Raw genomic sequence first — 20,857 nt, 5'->3', positions numbered from 1 at the left:
GTGGAAGTACTGGCACTTTTAAGAAATTTAAAAGTGGATAAATCTCCAGGTCCTGACAGGATATTCCCCAGGACCTTGAGGGAAATTTGTGTAGAGATAGCAGGAGCTCTGACGGAGATCTTTAAGATGTCATTAGAAACGGGGATTGTGCTGGAGGATTGGCGTATTGCTCATGTGGTTCCATTGTTTTAAAAGGGTTCTAGAAGTAAGCCTAGCAATTATAGACCTGTCAGTTTGACATCAGTGGTGGGTAAATTAATGGGAAGTATTCTTAGAGATAGTATTAATAATTATCTGGATAGACAGGATCTGATTAGGAGTAGCCAGCATGGATTTGTGTGTGGAAGGTCATGTTTGATAAACCTTATTGAAATTTTTGAAGAAGTTACGAGGAATGTTGACGAGGGTAAGGCAGTGGATGTAGTCTATATGGACTTCAGCAAAGCCTTTGACAAAGTTCCACATGGAAGGTTAGTTAAGAAGGTTCAGTCGTTAGGTATTAATGCTGGAGTAATAAAATGGATTCAACAGTGGCTAGATGGGAGATGCCAGAGAGTAGTGCTGGATAATTGTTTATCGGGATGGAGGCCAGTGACTAGCGGGGTGCCTCAGGGATCTGTTTTGGGCCCAATGTTGTTTGTAATATACATAAATGATCTGGATGATGGGGTGGTAAATTGGATTAGTAAGTATGCCGATGATACTAAGGTAGGAGGTGTTGTGGATAATGAGGTGGGTTTTCAAAGCTTGCAGGAAGATTTATGCCGGTTAGAAGAATGGGCTGAACGTTGGCAGATGGAGTTTAATGCTGAGAAGTGTGAGGTTCTACATTTTGGCAGGAATAATCCAAATAGAACATACAGGGTAAATGGTAGGGCATTGAGGAATGCAGAGGAACAGAGAGATCTAGGAATAACAGTGCATAGTTCCCTGAAGGTGGAGTCTCATGTAGATAGGGTGGTGAAGAAGGCTTATGGAACTCTGGCCTTTATAAATCAAAGCATTGAGTACAGAAGTTGGGATGTAATGTTAAAATTGTACAAAGCATTGGTAAGGCCAAATTTAGAATATTGTGTACAGTTCTGGTCACCGAATTATAGGAACGATATCAATAAATTAGAGAGAGTGCAGAGACGATTTACTAGGATGTTACCTGGGTTTCAGCACTTAAGTTACAGAGAAAGGTTGAACAAGTTAGGTCTCTATTCATTGGAGCGTAGAAGGTTGAGGGGGGATTTGATCGAGGTATTTAAAATTTTGAGAGGGATAGATAGTTGATGTGAATAGGCTGTTTCCATTGAGAGTAGGGGCGATTCAAACGAGAGGACATGATTTGAGAGTTAGGGGGCAGAAGTTTAAGGGAAACACGAGGGGGTATTTCTTTACTCAGAGAGTGATAGCTGTGTGGAATGAGCTTCCTGTAGAAGTAGTAGAGGCCAGTTCAGTTGTGTCATTTAAGGTAAAATTGGATAGGTATATGGACAGGAAAGGAGTGGAGGGTTATGGGCTGAGTGCGGGTAGGTGGGACTAAGTGAGATTAAGAGTTCGGCACGGACTAGGAGGGCCGAGATGGCCTGTTTCCGTGCTGTGATTGTTATATGGGTTATATGGTTATATCTCTATTTGGTGACCTCTCATCCTCCGTCGCTCCAAGGAAATAAGGACGAGTTCACTCAATCTATCCTCATAAGGCATGCTCCCCAGTCCAGGCAACATCCTTGTAAATCTCCTCTGCACCCTTTCTATAGTCTCCACATCCTTCCTGTAGTGAGGCAACCAGAACTGAGCACAGTACTCCAAGTGGGGTCTGACCAGGGTCCTATATAGCTGCAACATTACCTCTCGGCTCCTAAATTCAATCCCACGATTGATGAAGGCCAATGCACCGTAACCACAGAGTCAACCTACATGGCAGCTTCGAGTGTCCTATGGATTCGGACCCCAAGATCCCTCTGATCCTCCACACTGCCAAGAGTCTTACCATTAATACTATATCCTGCCATCGTATTTGACCTACCAAAATGAACCACCTCACACTTATCTGGGTTGAAATTCATCTGGCACTTCTCAGCCCAGTTTTGAATCCTATCAACGTCCCGCTGTAGCCTCTGACAACCCTCCACACTATCCACAACACCTCCAACCTTTGTGTCATCAGCAAACTTACTAACCCATCCCTCCACTTCCTCATCCAGGTCATTTATAAAAATTACAAAGGGTAAGGGTCCCAGAACAGATCCCTGAGGCACACCACTGGTCACCGACCTCCTTGCAGAATATGACCCGTCTACAACCACTCTTTGCCTTATGTGGGCAAGCCAGTTCTGGATCCACAAAGCAATGTTCCCTTGGATCCCATGCCTCCTTACTTTCTCAATAAGCCTTGCATGAGGTACCTTATCAAACACCTTGCTGAAATCCATATACACTACATCTACTGCTCTTCCTTCATCAATGTGTTTAGTCACATCCTCAAAAAATTCAATCAGGCTCGTAAGGCACAGTGTCATCAGCGCCAGACTTTGGAGCGAAGGCTCCCGAGTTCGAATCCAGCCGTCTCCCTGGCACGCTTTCCATCTGTGCTGGGTTAAGCATCGAGCTAGCAAGTCGGCCTCGTAGAAACAAGAAAGCCTGCTAAAAGAAGTGCTGTCATGACGGTGTCCCGATGACTGCACTTGGAGTTAAGGGCTTTCTTCTTCTTCTTCTTCTCTGTAAGGCACAACCTGCCGTTGACAAAGCCATGTTGACTACTACTAATCATATTATGCCTCTCCAAATGTTCATAAATCCTGCCTCTTAGGATCTTCTCCATCAACTTACCAACCACTGAAGTAAGACTCACTGGTCTATAATTTCCTGGGCTACCTCTACTCTCTTTTCGTGAATAAGGGAACAACATCTGCAACCCTCCAATCCTCCAGAACCTCTGTCGTCCCCATTGATGATGCAAAGATCATCACCAGAGGCTCAGCAATCTCCTCCCTCACCTCCCACAGTAGCCTGGGGTACATCTTGTCTGATCCCAGTGACTTATCCAACTTGATGCTTTCCAAAAGCTCCAGCACATCCTCTTTCTTAATATCTACATGCTCAAGCTTTTCAGTCCGCTGCAAGTCATCCCTACAATCGCCAAGATCCTTTTCCATACTGAATACTGAAGCAAAGTATTCAATAAATATCTTTGCTACCTCCTCCGGTTCCATACTCACTCTTCCACTGTCACACTTGACTGGTTCTATTTTCTCATGTCTTACCCTCTTGCTCTTCACATACTTGTAGAATGCCTTGGAGTTTTCCTTAATCCTGCTCACCTAGGCCTTCTCATGGCCCCTTCTGGCTCTCCTAATTTCATTCTTAAGCTCCTTCCTGCTAGCCTTATAATCTTCTAGATCTCAATCATTAGCTAGTTTTTCGAACCTTTCGTAAGCTCTTCTTTTCTCCTTGACTAGATTTACAACAGCCTTTGTACACCACGGTTCCTGTACCCTATCATCTTTCCCCTCTCTCATTGGAACGTACCTATGCAGAATTCCACACAAATATCCCCTGAACTTTTGCCACATTTCTTTCATACATTTCCCTGAGAACATCTGTTCCCAATTTATGCTTCCATGTTCCAGCCTGATAGCTTCATATTTCCCCTTATTCCAATTAAATGCTTTCGTAACTTGTCTGTTCCTATCCCTCTCCAATGCTATGGTAAAGGAGATAAAATTGTGATCACTGTCTCGAAATTGCCCTCCCACCGAGAGATCTGTCACCTGACCAGGTTCATTTCCCAATTCCAGATCTACAGCCTCTCAAGTTGTGAGTAAGCTATTTTGGGACCAGAAGTGTGGTGATATTTGAGGGCAGTCTAGAACAATCGCACTGATTTGACTTTACACGAGCACTTTTTAGTGTGTTTCAACATTTCAATGTGCATGTGACAAAGAAAACTCATCTTTAAAACATTCTTTTTCTTTCCAACTTAACTTACTCTTTCACCCAGAGGGTGGTGGGTAATGGCATTAGCTGGCAGAGGAAATGGTGAGGCAGTTGCATGAAAAGGGATTTGAACAGCTAAGTGAATAGGAAGGATTTAGAGTGATGTAATGGGTTAATGGGACCAACTTGGCTGAATTGTGCACAGAAGACAGAGGGTACTCGTTGAAGGGACTTATTCGAGCTGGAGGTCTGTAACTAGTGGAGTTCCACAGTGATCTGTGCTGGGATCTCTGCTATTTGTGATGTTTATAAATGACCTGCATGAAAATGTAGATGGGTGTGTTAGTAAGTTCGCAGAGACCACCAAGATTGGTGGAGTTGTGGGTAGTGCAGAAGACTGGCAAAGAATACAGTGTGATATAGATCAGTTGCAGGTGTGGGCAGAGAAATGGCAGATGGAGTTTAACCTGGATAAAAGTGAGGTGTTGTGTCTCGGTAGGGCAAATGCGAGGAGACGGTCTACTGTTAAGGGCAAGACCCTGAACGGTGCTGCTGACCAGAGAGGTCTTAGGGTCCAAGTTCATAGCTCCTTGAAAGTGGCTACACAGGTCGATATGGAACACATGCTTTCATTAGTCGAGGCATTGCGTTCGAAAGTCAGGACGTTATGTTGCAATTTTAAAGAACTCTGGTTAGGCCACATCTGGAGTATTGCATACAGTTCCGGTCACCTCACTACAGGAAGGATGTGGAGGCTTTGGAGAGGGTGCAGAAGAGGTTCACCAAGATGCTGCCTGGTTTAGGGGGCACGTGCTGTCATGAGAGGCCGGACAAACTTGGGCTGTTTTCTCCGGAGTGGCGCAGGCCGAGGGGAGATCCGAGAGGTGCAGAGAGACAGGGAGTCTCTTTTCCCCAGGGTAGAGCTTCTAATACCGGAGGGCATGCATTGAAAATGAGAGGTGGTAGGTTCCAAGGGGATGTCGGGGGTACTCAGGGAGTGGTGGATGCCTGCAATGTGCTACCTGGTATGGTGGTAAAGGCAAATACATTAGAGGCTTTTTGGCTGGGTTGGCACAACACTGCGGGCCGAGGGCCTGTTCCTGTGTTGTACTGTTCTGCGCTCATCTAATACCCTGCCACCACTGTTCACCTGTGCTGTGCACCACATCCATTTTGAATTATATTTTATTCACTTATTTGTTGTAATATTTTAGTGTATGTGCTGTGTGTGATATATGTTTCTGGTGCACCGTGGTCCGGAGGGACATTGCTTGATTTGGTTGTCTGTATGTACAGTCAGATGACAATAAACTTGAACCTGAGCACATACAGTGAAATGCATCATTTGGATTAACCAACACACTTAGGGACACGCTGGGACAGTGCACAAGTGTCCCTGTGCTGTGTCAGCTGATGTACCGATAGATAATGTATGAAAAGATGAGTCTTTTGTCCATGAGAGGAAAACGTTGCTTTATTTGAGAACACAGCATCTTTCTGAGTACAAAATGAACAGGACACGCTGAGAGGCCATGGAGCTTCCTGCATTTCCCACGGGAAGGAAGGAAAGGCCTTTCTACTCACCCCTCCTTCCTTCCTCAATAAGAGCAAACACAATGGAGGCAAGATGGAAAAGCAAACTTCAATCTGCCTCTGTACTAAAATAAATAATCTGCAAATTTACTTTTTAAAAAAATCTCAGATTACTAAAATGTACAAATTCCCAAAAACTGCTCACAAAGAAAATCACCCCCACAAAAGAGAACATTTTACAATCTTTGTACACCTTAAAACAATTTATAAAGGGGGCAGGCATGCTGTAGGAAGTATCTGTCTATCTGATGACCAGACGACAGGAGCACAATCAGTTCCCACTTTTGGTGTGTATTCAAATCTAGGGCTTTTCAAGTGCAGTTTTCTGTTAAAAAATACTTGTTGAACGTGAAAAATACCACAGGGATTTTTTGTTTTTTCCTGTAGAAAAGGCTTCGTGTCTTTGGTAACTGGATGCCAGCATTATCACAAGATTCAGAATTTTCAAGTTACATTTATCTCTGCACAACTCTCCCAACAGCAATAAAGCCCAGTCTTCCATTGGGTTTTTATTCCCCTTTGCTGGTAATAGACTCTCCATGCTACACAGTACCTTTTACTGTGCCACTGCTCAAATCCATAACACTAACCCCCTTTCTCCCGCTCGGCTCAACATTGCTAACTTTTATGGACAAGCCAGGGTCACGCTTGGACTGTATTTCCCAAGTTCACACCTTAAATCAACAAAGCTGAGTGCAGGCATTCCTTACTGCCCCACTTCCCCACTGAGCTGTCCGGTTTGGTGTCTGTTTAATGCTCCTTGTTGGCAGTCAGTTTACAGAACTAGCACACAAATTGCAGGAGGAGTTCAGCAGGTCAGACAGTATCTGTGGAGGGGGTATCCACGGTCAACGTTTCGTGACAGACCGTTAATCAGGAAACAAAGTATTTCAGCACGGAATTCCTCTCCATAGATGCTGCCTGACATGCTGAGTTCCTGCAGCATTTTGTGTTCTGGATTTCCAACATCTGCAGAATCTCCTGTGTTTAGGGCTCAGGACTAGGCCAGAACTTGATGGCAAAGTGAGAGAGTGTCCCGTGTTGCAGTCAAACTTGTGCAAAGTCGCTGAACACGGCCGAACAAAACGGGTGGGTTCCTGGACAGTGACCATTGGGTCGGGCTGCTGCGGTTCCGGCGCTCTGCCACCAGGTGTCAGCAGGGAGCCGTGGCGAGAAGGCACTTCGCGTGACGAGACCGGGGGTGGAGTGGGAGACAGCTTAGGGGGTCAGCAGCCCTGAGGAGCGGCCCTCGGCCCGACACATCTGCTCTATTCCTCTCCATTGATGCTGCCTGACCTGCTGAGTCCCTCCAGCGTCTGCAGGACCTCATGTTTAAAATAGGCAGTGAAGCAGGAACGCTGGGGCAATCAAGGCCATCACACACAGGAGCAAATTAGGCCATTCAGCCCATCCAGTCTGCTGTACCATTCCATCATGGCTGATTTATTAACTCCCGTTCTCCCGCCTTCTCCCCATAACCTTCGACACCCTTAGTAATCAAGAACCTGTTAACCTCCACTTTAAAGCTAAGTACAATTTGGGTTTATTGCTGGGGCTGACTTTGTTTTCCCCCTCGATGGTGATCGCCAATCCTCTCGCGTTCCCACTTGACAAGGGCTGAGGCTTATTGGGAAGAAGGAAACCGGGGAGGGAGTGAAAAGGCAAGCCACAATGTTGGGGAGGCGGGTGAGGAGACTTTGTGCTGTTGCCTCCAACCCCACACAGCGACTTCGCTCCCCAGAAAGAACTCTGTGGCTAGCCTTAGGCACTGGAATCAACGTGCAGAGGGCCCAGCCACCACGGGCATGTTGTTGACTCCGTGTCACCTGGCACCCCTGATCTGGGCACAGTGAGGTCACATTATCAATCCAACTGCCGGTCTTATTATTCCATGAACGCAGGGAAGAAACAGCAATAAAAAGCAGCAGTGAATGGATCGAGAAGCATCTGTACCCTAAGCAGGGACCCGTAGTTCCTGCCTCTCGAAGGCACTGTGTGACTCAGGTCTGCATCTGCAGTGGCAACCACCCTTCGCTGCTCAGCAGACACGGAGGAGCACCACCCGCTGGGATTTACCCCACCCTCCGTGTCGCAGGGGTAGTTAGTTAAACCAGCCAAATCATCCTGAAATAACAGGTCGGAACAGCCAAGTCCCACAGCTATTCAAACTATTACACTACGAACGTACAATTCATTCATCTAACAGCTATTGGTCAAAGTTCAATGTAAGCAGCAACCTACTGACCCTTCCTTTCCAGGGCATACCGTTCCCTGTCTCCTGCTACTAACGGTTACAGCCAGGAATGGTCACACTACTGACCCTTCCCTTCCAGGGCATACCGTTCCCTGTCTCCTGCTACTAACGGTTACAGCCAGGAATGGTCACACTACTGACCCTTCCCTTCCAGGGCATACTGTTCCCTGTCTCCTGCTACTAACGGTTACAGCCAGGAATGGTCACACTACTGATCCTTCCTTTCCAGGGCATACCGTTCCCTGTCTCCTGCTACTAACGGTTACAGCCAGGAATGGTCACACTACTGACCCTTCCTTTCCAGGGCATACTGTTCCCTGTCTCCTGCTACTAACGGTTACAGCCAGGAATGGTCACACTACTGATCCTTCCTTTCCAGGGCATACCGTTCCCTGTCTCCTGCTACTAACGGTTACAGCCAGGAATGGTCACACTACTGACCCTTCCTTTCCAGGGCATACTGTTCCCTGTCTCCTGCTACTAACGGTTACAGCCAGGAATGGTCATGTGGCTCGAATCCGTCTGGTTTCCAGACAGACACCCACACCCTGTCTCAGTACAATTCATCGTACACAGCTCCACCCCCCAAGGGGAGTTAACTACCTGGCACACAAAACACCAAAATACTCCCAGCCCTCTCTCTCTCTCTACCACTTCCACCTCCTCTCGAGACAACTGACCCCACCTACTTTTAGCCACCTTGCAGCCTCTCCCTTCCACTCCAACCGCGCGACAGACATCCACTGAACGACCCTCCCCCCCTTTCGTTTCGGAAAGAAAGTGCCTCCTTGGCCGTGAAGTGCTTCCGGGATGCCCCTCGTCAGGAAGGGCGCTACATAAATACCTCAGCCTGACGGCCTTCTGCGCTCGACGCTGATCAATACAAGTGCCATTCCTGCATTCATCTCAGTTTTCACTACAAACAAACCTCCCTCATCAGCAAGGGGGCACCTTGCTGCACAAAGGCACTATTCAAGTGCTGGTCTCCTTGGCAGCCCAGGCAAAGGAAGGCTAGGTGTTTCTATTCTGCCATCGGGCTTGTGCCACTGGTTGCTGTCTGAGGACTTTATATAAAGGAAAATAACACATTGGGGGGGGAGAATCAGTCTCCTTGCTTTCTTTGGTGTCCTTCATGACCCCCAATCATGAATGGCGCTTCTGTTGCCATGGACGAGGTAGAAAAGTCCCGGTCCTGACGGGCTCCGCCATTGGTGGCGCTCTCTGCCACGCCCTCTGATTGTGATGTAATAGGGTCCCGTTCCTGGCTGGCTTCGCCATTGGTGGTGCTCTCTGCCACGCCCCCTGATTGTGATGTCATACAGTCCTGTCCCACTGGGCGCGTTACATCACAGTTCTCGGGCCCCGCCCCCTGCTCCACGGCGTCACTCTCGCTGTGCCGCCGGCCCTCCTCGGGCTCCCAGGCCTCGGCCTCGCGGATCACGGTCATGGGGCTGCTGTGGAGTCGGTGCAGGTGGAGCCTGCTGCCGTAGCGGCTGCTGGCAGCCGAGGGCGGGGTCCGGGAGCGGCCATAGCGGACGCCCACCAGCCCGGCGCCCTTGGGCAGCGGGCCCTCGTGTGAGGCCCACTCTTCCCGCGGGTTGCGGCCCCGCCGGCCGGCCGGCCGCTCCGGCTCAGCCGGGCGGTGCCTGGGATCGGAGCTCTTGAGCATCTCGGCGGCCGACATGCGGCAGCCCTGGTCCGGCCGGCACCCCTTCCTCAGCAGCAGCGCCTTGAAGCTGTCGCTGCTGGTGTTGGACTTGCGCAGGCTCCTCTGGATGGAGCCCGCCTGCTTCAGCGAGCCTGGGCTGGGCAGCGCCCCGGTCGGGGTCACGGGAGACGGGGGGGGCTGCGCCCGGTGGAACTCATCCTCCGAATCTTTCCGGCCCAGGATCCGCCGCTTCGACCTAAAAGCAGGAAAAAAGTGGTGAGACACTCTCCAAAGCAACACCATAAACGGCGGGACGCGGCTGACAGGCGGGTCAGGACAGTAACGCAGAAGAAGGGGAACTGAGGGGGTGAAGAGTGATGAGGGAGAAAGTGAGGAATGGGGAAGTGAACGGCGGGGATTGAGGGACGGAGGAATGCGTACACAAAGCATCAAGCTCTCAGTGATTTCTTACTCTCTCTCCCCTCCAGCAACCAACAAATTGCTTTGAGAACTGCAGGCGAGCAGCGTCTATGTCAGGAAAGAAATCATCAGAGCTCTGCTTACACAGGGTTCCACCGGATTCCTGCTTCTGCACAGATGTTGCTCGGCACGTGAAGACCTTCCAGCATCTGCAGTCTGTCCTTCTCTCACTCTCCTAACATCTCTCTCTTTCCCAATCTCTCCACTAATATTTCTCTTTCCTAATCTCTCTCTCTCTTAGTCTCTCCTAACATCTTTCTCTCTCTTAATCTCTTCCCCAATTTCTCTCCCAATATTTCTCTCTTAATCTCTCACTGCCCTAGTCTCACTCTCTCCTGTATTCTCTCTCCTTTCCCCCAGTCTCTCTCACTCTTCTAATTCTCTCTTAATCATTCTCTCTTTATCTCTCTTCTAGTCTCAGATTCTATTTTCCATTCATCCAGTTGTGTTTTCCTGTGAGAACTTTTCCACCTGGGTCTCTAAACAGAAAGACAGGCATCTTTCAACCTGCATCTTCTGTGAAAGGTGCTCGCGGCCCACTCCCTCTATCACTACCTGCTCTCGTTCTGACCCTCTCCTTGGTTTCGCTCTTCCCGCCATACCAGTGTGAGTGGTGGGTGCCAGGCTGCTGAAAGGGGCAGAGGCATTGGAAATGTTTCAGACATGCTCCGACAGGCACATGGGTGAAAGAGGAATGGAGGGATGGGTCAGGTTGAAAGTCCAGGGCTGAGGGGCCGGTACCTGTGTATTGCAGCAAATAAGTCCTCAGTGGTCCTGGGCCGGGTCGGGGTGCTGATCTCTTCACTGTAGTCTCCTACACTGCTGGAACTCTCCTCAAACACGTCATCTGTCAAACGTCAACACGGTTACTGACAGGTACACATACCCCAGTCTGCCCGGTGTGCAACGCTGTAACACCACTCACTCCCCGACCCCAAAGCACCCCATTACACCCCTCACTCCCCAACTGCAAAGCAGCCCGTTACACCCCTCACTTCCTGACCCCAAAGCACCCTGTTACACCCTCACCCCCCTACCCCAAAGCACCCTGTTACACCCCTCACTCCCATACCACAAAGCACCGTTACACCCCTCACTCCCCGACCCCAGCACCCCATTACACCCTCACTCCCCTACCCCAAAACACCGTTACACCCCTCACTCCCCTACCCCAAAGCACCGTTACACCCCTCACTCCCATACCCCAAAGCACCATTACACCCTCGCTCCCCTACCCCAAAGCACCCCAATACACCCCTCACTCCCCGACCCCAAAGCACCCTGTTACACCCCTCACTCCCTGACCCCAAAGCACCGTTACACTCCCTGACCCCAGCACCCCATTACACCCTCACTCCCATACCCCAAAGCACCGTTACACCCCTCACTCCCCGACCCCAGCACCCCATTACATCCTCACTCCCCTACCCCAAAGCACCGTTACACCCCTCACTCCTCGACCCCAGCACCCCATTACACCCTCACTCCCCTACCCCAAAGCACCATTACACCCCTCACTCCCTAACCCCAAAGCACCCCGTTACACCCCTCACTCCCTGACCCCAAAGCACCCCGTTACACCCCTCACTCTCCTACCCCAAAGCACCCCATTACACCCATACCCCAAAGCACCCCATTACACCCCTCACTTCCTGACCCCAAAGCACCCTGTTACACCCTCACCCCTACCCCAAAGCACCCCGTTACACCCTCACTCCCATACCCCAAAGCACCCCGTTACACCCCTCACTCCCATACCCCAAAGCACCGTTACACCCCTCACTCCCCGACCCCAGCACCCCATTACACCCTCACTCCCCTACCCCAAAACACCGTTACACCCCTCACTCCCCTACCCCAAAGCACCGTTACACCCCTCACTCCCATACCCCAAAGCACCCTGTTACACCCTCGCTCCCCTACCCCAGCACCCCTTTACACCCCTCACTCCCCGACCCCAAAGCACCCTGTTACACCCCTCACTCCCTGACCCCAAAGCACCGTTACACCCCTCACTCCCTGACCCCAGCACCCCATTACACCCTCACTCCCATACCCCAAAGCACCGTTACACCCCTCACTCCCCGACCCCAGCACCCCATTACATCCTCACTCCCCTACCCCAAAGCACCGTTACACCCCTCACTCCTCGACCCCAGCACCCCATTACACCCTCACTCCCCTACCCCAAAGCACCATTACACCCCTCACTCCCTAACCCCAAAGCACCCCGTTACACCCCTCATTCCCTGACCCCAAAGCACCCCGTTACACCCCTCACTCCCCTACCCCAAAGCACCCCGTTACACCCTCACTCCCATACCCCAAAGCACCCCATTACACCCCTCACTTCCTGACCCCAAAGCACCCTGTTACACCCTCACCCCCCTACCCCAAAGCACCCTGTTACACCCTCGCTCCCCTACCCCAAAGCACCGTTACACCCCTCACTCCCTGACCCCAAAGCACCGTTACACCCCTCACTCCCTGACCCCAGCACCCCATTACACCCTCACTCCCATACCCCAAAGCACCGTTACACCCCTCACTCCCCGACCCAAGCACCCCATTACATCCTCACTCCCCTACCCCAAAGCACCGTTACACCCCTCACTCCTCGACCCCAGCAGCCCATTACACCCTCACTCCCCTACCCCAAAGCACCATTACACCCCTCACTCCCTAACCCCAAAGCACCCCGTTACACCCCTCACTCCCTGACCCCAAAGCACCCCGTTACACCCCTCACTCCCCTACCCCAAAGCACCCCGTTACACCCTCACTCCCATACCCCAAAGCACCCCATTACACCCCTCACTTCCTGACCCCAAAGCACCGTTACACCCTCACCCCCCTACCCCAAAGCACCCCGTTACACCCCCATACCCCAAAGCACCCCATTACACCCCTCACTCCCTGACCCCAAAGCACCCTGTTACACCCCTCACTCCCTGACCCCAAAGCACCGTTACACCCCTCACTCCCTGACCCCAAAGCACCGTTACACCCTCACTCCCCTACCCCAAAGCACCCCGTTACACCCCTCACTCCCCAACCCCAAAGCACCCCATTACACCCCTCACTCCCCAACCCCAAAGCACCCTGTTACATCCCTCACTCCCCGACCCCAAAGCACCCCGTTACACCCCTCACTCCCCAACCCCAAAGCACCCCATTACACCCCTCACTCCCCAACCCCAAAGCACCCTGTTACACCCCTCACTCCCCAACCCCAAAGCACCCCGTTACACCCCCATACCCCAAAGCACCCCGGTACACCCCTCACTCCATGACCCCAAAGCACCCTGTTACACTCCTCACTCCCCAACCCCAAAGCACCCCGTTACACCCCTCACTCCCTGACCCCAAAGCACTGTTACACCCCTCACTCCCTGACCCCAAAGCACCCTGTTACACCCCTCACTCCCTGACCCCAAAGCACCCTGTTACACCCCTCACTCCCTGACCCCAAAGCACCCTGTTACACCCCTCACTCCCTGACCCCAAAGCACCCTGTTACACCCCTCACTCCCTTACCCCAAAGCACCGTTACACCCCTCACTCCCTGACCCCAAAGCACCGTTACACCCTCACTCCCCTACCCCAAAGCACCCCGTTACACCCCTCACTCCCCAACCCCAAAGCACCCCATTACACCCCTCACTCCCCAACCCCAAAGCACCCTGTTACACCCCTCACTCCCCGACCCCAAAGCACCCCGTTACACCCCTCACTCCCCAACCCCAAAGCACCCCATTACACCCCTCACTCCCCAACCCCAAAGCACCCTGTTACACCCCTCACTCCCCAACCCCAAAGCACCCCGTTACACCCCCATACCCCAAAGCACCCCGGTACACCCCTCACTCCATGACCCCAAAGCACCCTGTTACACTCCTCACTCCCCAACCCCAAAGCACCCCGTTACACCCCTCACTCCCTGACCCCAAAGCACTGTTACACCCCTCACTCCCTGACCCCAAAGCACCGTTACACCCCTCACTCCCTGACCCCAAAGCACCCTGTTACACCCCTCACTCCCTGACCCCAAAGCACCCTGTTACACCCTCACTCCCCTGCCCCAAAGCACCCTGTTACACCCCTCACTCCCTGACCCCAAAGCACCGTTACACCCCTCACTCCCTGACCCCAAAGCACCATTACACCCTCACTCCCCTACCCCAAAGCACCGTTACACCCCTCACTCCCTGACCCCAAAGCACCGTTACACCCTCACTCCCCTACCCCAAAGCACCCCGTTACACCCCTCACTCCCCAACCCCAAAGCACCCCATTACACCCCTCACTCCCCAACCCCAAAGCACCCCATTACACCCCTCACTCCCCAACCCCAAAGCACCCTGTTACACCCCTCACTCCCCAACCCCAAAGCACCCCGTTACACCCCCATACCCCAAAGCACCCCGGTACACCCCTCACTCCATGACCCCAAAGCACCCTGTTACACTCCTCACTCCCCAACCCCAAAGCACCCCGTTACACCCCTCACTCCCTGACCCCAAAGCACTGTTACACCCCTCACTCCCTGACCCCAAAGCACCGTTACACCCCTCACTCCCTGACCCCAAAGCACCCTGTTACACCCCTCACTCCCTGACCCCAAAGCACCCTGTTACACCCTCACTCCCCTGCCCCAAAGCACCCTGTTACACCCCTCACTCCCTGACCCCAAAGCACCGTTACACCCCTCACTCCCTGACCCCAAAGCACCGTTACACCCTCACTCCCCTACCCCAAAGCACCGTTACACCCCTCACTCCCTGACCCCAAAGCACCGTTACACCCTCACTCCCCTACCCCAAAGCACCCCGTTACACCCCTCACTCCCCAACCCCAAAGCACCCCATTACACCCCTCACTCCCCAACCCCAAAGCACCCCATTACACCCCTCACTCCCCAACCCCAAAGCACCCTGTTACACCCCTCACTCCCCAACCCCAAAGCACCCTATGCTGATCAGAGTTTGAATTAACAAGTATGATTGAATCATCCAAGATCCTTCAAGTTGACAGGGTTTTTTGTGAAAATTCTATCCTTTTACAGTTATGGGTAAGGTCAAATAAGTCTGGCCTTGGCCATTTTGAACTGAGATCGGATGAGGCTTCTTGTTTCAAGTGCAACAAAACTTATCCCCTTTGGCTTTTGAACCAAAGGCAAGAATTTCACTCATTTATCCCACAACCTATGGACTCACTTTCAAGGGCTCTTCATGACATGTTCTTGATATTTATTTGTTATTATTGCTTTGTTTGTGTAATTGCACAGTACATTGTGCTTTGCACACTAGTGAAATGCCCAAGTTGGTGTGGTCTTTCATTGATTTTATCATGGATTTATTGAGAATGCCCGCAGGAAAACGAATCTCAGGTTTGTTTATGGTGGCATGTATATGCTTTGATAATAAGCTTACTTTGAAGTTTGGAACTCTGTACCCACAATACCATGGAGTCTGGCTCAGTGATGATACTCAGTGCTGAGGTCTGTGAGAATCTGGAGAAGTGGGAGTTGTGTGGAAAGTGCCCCCAGGGGCTGCAGTAATACCCGAGGGTTCGTGCAGCCAGCAGCTCTCAGTCCCATATCTCATGTCATGCCATCCAACTCTTGTGGTGTTCGACTGCTAAACCCACTGGGGCAGATAGGAAGGGGGGGGGCAGGGAGACGTGGAGGGAGGGGTGTGTGGGGGGATGGGGATGAATGGATGTGGGAGATGGGGAGGGAGGGGAGGGGGATGAATGGATGTGGGAGATGGGGAGGGAGGGGAGGGGGATGAATGGATGTGGGAGATGGGGAGGGAGGGGAGGGGGATGAATGGATGTGGGAGATGGGGAGGGAGGGGAGGGGGATGAATGGATGTGGGAGATGGGGAGGGAGGGGAGGGGGATGAATGGATGTGGGAGATGGGGAGGGAGGAGTGGGGTGGGGAGATGGGGAGGGAGGAGTGGGGTGGGGAGATGGGAAGGGAAGGTGGGGTGGGGAGATGGGGAGGGAGGAGTGGGGTGGGGAGATGGGAAGGGAAGGTGGGGTGGGGAGATGGGGAGGGAGGAGTGGGGTGGGGAGATGGGAAGGGAAGGTGGGGTGGGGAGATGGGAAGGGAAGGTGGGGTGGGGAGATGGGGAGGGAGGAGTGGGGTGGGGAGATGGGAAGGGAAGGTGGGGTGGGGAGATGGGAAGGGAGGAGTGGGGTGGGGAGATGGGGAGGGAGGAGTGGGGTGGGGAGATGGGAAGGGAGGAGTGGGGTGGGGAGATGGGAAGGGAAGGTGGGGTGGGGAGATGGGGAGGGAGGAGTGGGGTGGGGAGATGGGAAGGGAAGGTGGGGTGGGGGGGATGGGAAGGGAAGGTGGGGTGGGGAGATGGGGAGGGAAGGTGGGGTGGGGAGATGGGAAGGGAAGAGTGGGGTGGGGAGATGGGAAGGGAAGGTGGGGTGGGGGGGATGGGAAGGGAAGGTGGGGTGGGGAGATGGGGAGGGAAGGTGGGGCGGGGAGATGGGGAGGGAAGGTGGGGCGGGGGGATCCAGAGGGTGGTAAGTATTTGGAAGACTAGAAAGCAGTCAGAAGTCAGAGGAAGAGGTAACTGGGGAAGTAGACGTGTACGAATGGAGAACGAGAGACAAAGAAGAAGAAAATAATTTTTGTCCGCATCTCACCGGGTTCATTTTCTTTGCAAGGCGAGCTACTGCCTCCACCCAGATGATCCCATGTCGGGGAGGACTCTGGGGTTCTGGGCTCTCTCTGGCTTTCCTCGGGCCTTGGATCAACGTCGCACACGTGGGGTTTCGGCTGGTCCCCCGCTCTGCCGGCCGGGGGAGTGCCCTTCCCGTCCAGCTCCCCACTGACCCCCTCAGCCTCCGCCGGGCTCCAGACCGTTTCCAGCGGCCGCCTCTCGTGTGCGCTGAGGTCCCAGTGCGAGGGTGGGACGGGGAGAGTGAGCTTGGGCTTCCTGGCAATGGGAGGAGGGGTCCTGCCAGGCGGTTTGGGCTTCTCGGGTGTCAGAGCCCGTCCCGGTGCCTGCACCCGGTCAGTGGGGCCGGGGCCACAGGGCAGAGGCTCCTGCGTGGACATCGACAGGAGCTCTCCGTTGACCGTGGCTGTAGTCTCGGACTCGCTGACCCTGCTCTCTGAACTCAGCGGAACTGCGCCGGGAGTGACCTCCCCTCCGGAGTGATGAGGGTGCCTGAGGGGACCGCGAGGGGACGAGGGTCGCTGCATGACCACCCTCGGGGGCTCAGGCTTCGCTCTCCTCAGCTGCACCGAGCGCAAGGCCTCGGCCGTGACGAGGAGGGGGCCCGCGGGGGCCTTGGGGCTGTCCACGCCGGGAGGGAGAGGGGAGCGTGGGGGGCTCCCTCCGCTGCAGAACGCCTTTGGGTCCAGTGGGGGTGGGGCAGGGAGTGTGGCGCAGGGAGGGGGTGACGTGGGCAGAGGAGGGGCCGGAGGGGGTGAGGTGAGGCGGGGTGGGGTCACAAAAAGAGCTGGAGGGGGTGACGTGGGCAGAGGAGGGGCCGGAGGGGGTGAGGTCACGAAAAGAGCTGGAGGGGGTGGCGAGGGCAGAGGAGGATTGGGAGGGGCTGGCCCAGGAGGAGGGAGAGGGGGTGGGGATGCTTGTGGAAGAGGAGGCGGCGGAGGAGGTGACGAGGGAGGAACTGAACCACGCACACGAGGTGGAGGAGAATTGATTCGACAGAGAGCGGGAGGGGCTGATGTTGGCAGAAGGTGGTTGGGAGGAGGTGACAACAGCACAGGGGCATTGGGGAGGGGGGAAGCCGGTCGAGACCGAGTGGGAGGGTTTGAAAGTAGCCTCTGGGCACCAGGAGGGGACAACAAGTGTAGTTGGGGAGCAGTGTAGGGTAAGGCAGGCAGTGGGCCCCCAGCAGAGGGCTGAGGGTCAGCGGGACCAGCTGGGGGTGGGGGCCGCGACTCCGAGGCGCTGGAGGACAGCGAGGCGGAGGAGGAGGAAGCGGAGAGCGAGGAGTGGAGGGAGGACTTGCGCTCGGGCACCTTGGGCTTGGCAGGCCGGGGCGAGGCCCGGTGCGTTGGGCCAGGGCCGGTCGGCGTGTTGCACTGGCTGGAGTACCCACTGGAGGGCGAGGTGAAGCCCTGGGGCTGGGAGGCCGGCTCCCAGGCCAGGCCGTTAGCCCGCCAGCCCTCGGCCTCGGGGCCATCGGAGCGCAGGCTGCTGGTCTCGCTCTGCGACGGCGTGGAGCAGGCCCGGCTGCCGCCTGTCGAGCGGCCGCTGCTGTTGCTGCTGCTCTGACTGCAGCTGCGGACAAACCAGGGGTCGGGCTCCTGGGGGCTGCAGGCCGAGGCCCCGGCAGGGAGGCCAGGAGCCTCCTGGCGGCCCAGTCCGCCCCCGCTCTGCAGCGAGCGCTGCAGGCTGGCGATCAGCGACGGGCTGAGCACCGGGTCCCCGCCCCCCTTGGGCCGGCGCCGCAGGGAGTCGGTGCGCGTGGGGGGGGGCGGCGGCTTCCTGGTCTTCCTCAGCGAGATACTGCGCGACAGGGTCCGCTCGCGGCCTGGGACGGGGGCCAGGAGGATTGCAGAGGGGGAGGGGGAAGGAGGCGGTCCCGACGGGGCGTCCGAGGCGGGTGACTGTCGGGCTGAGGAGCGGTGGTTCGCCGGCACCTCCTCCTCCGCGGCCTCGGGGCGCAGGGCAGCGGGCGAGGCCACCCGTGCCTCCTGGGGCTCCCGGATCTCCTGCGTGCCGGGCCCGAACAGCGGGGCACTCTCCTCCGGTCGGCGCAGCGAGACCCGGGACCCGAGCCTCCTTGGCAGGCTGTGGGAGCGCGTCTCCGGCTGGGCCCGGGGGCCGCTGTCCACCGACACGTCACCCGAGGAGCCGGACAGCTGGGCCGCGATCCCCTGACCCTTCTGCGCCCGGATCCGGCGGACGGAGGGCGGCACCACCTTCACCTCTTCCGTCTGGCAGGAGGAGTCCCTGGTGCTCGAGCGGGCCCGGCCCGGCCCATGGCTCTCCAGTCGGCTCAGGGTGGAAAACTGGCCCGGCAGGGTGGCGCACGAGCTTCTGGCTGGAGTCGTCCCGGTTCCTGCCAGCATCAAACACAGTCTGTAACCACTTTGCACAGGGAAAAACTACAGAAACTTCCATTGCCTGAGTACCAGGATCAGTAGAGCACAAGAACAGGCCCTTTGCCCCAGAAACACACCATGGAAATTTAAACTCATCCCATCTGGTCTGTAAAGGGCTCTCCCTCCCCCAGCATCGTTAGTGAATTCTGGAGGGCAGAATCCTCCTCACGGAGGGCAGCATCCATTTTCAAGGATCTCCACAACCCGGGCCAGACCATCAACTCACAGATGTCACCAGGCAGGATGTTCAGAAGCCTAAAGTCTCGCACCAGCAGGTCCCTTCGACTGGTCAGTTCTTGAACCCTCCTCACTACAGTTTAGCACCAAATTTGAAGTTTTATTTGTTCTAACTGTGTTCTTTCTTGTGAAAACTGCCCGTCATTTATTATCGATTCAGGTTTTCTTGTGAATGCTGCTTCTCTGACGCTCTGTGCCTGTGATGCTGCTGAAATTCATCACCGCCGGTATGTATGTGTGCTTGGGCCGATTACTTTCCACTCCCTGCCCGCAGCTGGTACAGACGGGATGGGCTGAAGGGCCTTTCCCCTCACTTTCTGACTTACTTATTCATCAAGACTGAAGAATTATTATGTCTGTCCATCTATAAAGGGGCACTCACGACCTGGTGATCTCCCAACACACTCTGCACTGCTACCTGAACGAGAGTTTCTGAGACAGAAGATAAAGGGTTCTCGTCTCACTCTAGACATCCAGGCTGACACCAACACCACTGGACGTAGTGAACTTTGGAATGAGACACAGAGAGGGATGTAGGAAACGCTGAGGCACAATGTCGACAGGGTGTTACCCACAGAGGGTTTAGTCCTCATCAACCATCTCATTAACACCACTCCGAGGGAACCTGTTGCTTGAATATCAACTGTTGTGTTTCCTAAATTACGACAATGAATGAACTACCAGGATACTTCGCTGGTTATAAGGTGCTTTCTAGCTGGCTGTTGGTGCAGCTGCATCCGCACCAGACTTTGAGGCGAGTGGTCCCGGGCTCAAACCCCGCTGGCCCCCTTGCTCGCTTGCCATCCGTGCTGGGTCGAGCTAGCAACTCAGCCGGGTAAAACACAGGTGAAAATGCTGAAGAAATGGCGAGGTTGCCACTGGATGTGCCACAAAGCATGGGAAGGAACAACAAAGTGCTTTGGCGTTTCCTGAGGGGCACTGCCTTTGCTGTGGATGGGGTTGAAAGAGCAGGGGACATTGGGAGGCTATTGTTTCACAAGCACGCTGCGGCTGGACAGATCCATGGACAGGGAACTAGGGGAGCTGCTCTTTTGCCAAAGATACGCCGCTGGAAGATGCAGAGAGCTTGAATGATTCTCAGCTACATCCCTTCCACAAGACATAGGAGCAGAATTAGGCCATTCAGCCCATCGAGTCGGCTCTGCTATTCCATCGTGGTTGAGTTATTTTCCCTCTCAACCCCGTTCTCCTGCCTTCTCCTCATAATCTTAGATGCCCTTACTGGTCACGAGTGTCTGTTTTAAATATACCCAATGACTTGGTCTCCAGTGCGGCAAGGAATTCCACAAATTCATCGCCCTCTGGCCGAAGAAGTTCCTCTGTCCTGAGGGACGTCCGTCTATTCTGAGGCTGTGCCCTCTGGTCCTGGACTCTCACACTATTAAAAACATTCTCTCCCCAGACACTCTATCAAGGCTTTTCCCAAATGGGGCAATTCTGGACCCTGGACCATCTTGCTACCTGCTCTCAAACTGTGCTGGAGAGGGAGGGGGTGGGGGGTCAGGTGCAAAACACCGGTTAGCAGAAACGTACACACGTGGTCACAGGTGAGAAGAAAGCAGGGCAGGACTACAAATACGATTTCTGGCAGCCATA

General features: G+C 54.2%; 1 protein-coding gene across 7 annotated transcripts in view; it reads right to left on the bottom strand.

Moving 5' to 3' along the window:
• Positions 1-5,383: 5,383 nt before the first annotated feature.
• The window catches only part of LOC132403274 (NHS-like protein 1), a 367,698-nt gene continuing 352,224 nt past the window's right edge, over positions 5,384-20,857 (bottom strand). For all 7 annotated transcript variants that reach the window (XM_059986702.1, XM_059986707.1, XM_059986705.1 and 4 more), the window contains 3 exons: positions 16,567-18,960; positions 10,644-10,749; positions 5,384-9,678 (listed from right to left, as the gene is read on the bottom strand). In XM_059986702.1, the coding sequence (XP_059842685.1) occupies positions 8,877-9,678; positions 10,644-10,749; positions 16,567-18,960 (3,302 nt within the window). In that variant the 3' untranslated portion in view covers positions 5,384-8,876. The remainder of the gene's footprint in view (positions 9,679-10,643; positions 10,750-16,566; positions 18,961-20,857) is intronic.

The sequence above is a fragment of the Hypanus sabinus genome, chromosome 12 (assembly GCF_030144855.1).
Source record: "Hypanus sabinus isolate sHypSab1 chromosome 12, sHypSab1.hap1, whole genome shotgun sequence".
NCBI lineage: Eukaryota > Metazoa > Chordata > Chondrichthyes > Myliobatiformes > Dasyatidae > Hypanus > Hypanus sabinus.
Note: the sequence above shows the minus strand (reverse complement) of the source record. Positions and strands in the feature narration are given on the sequence as shown.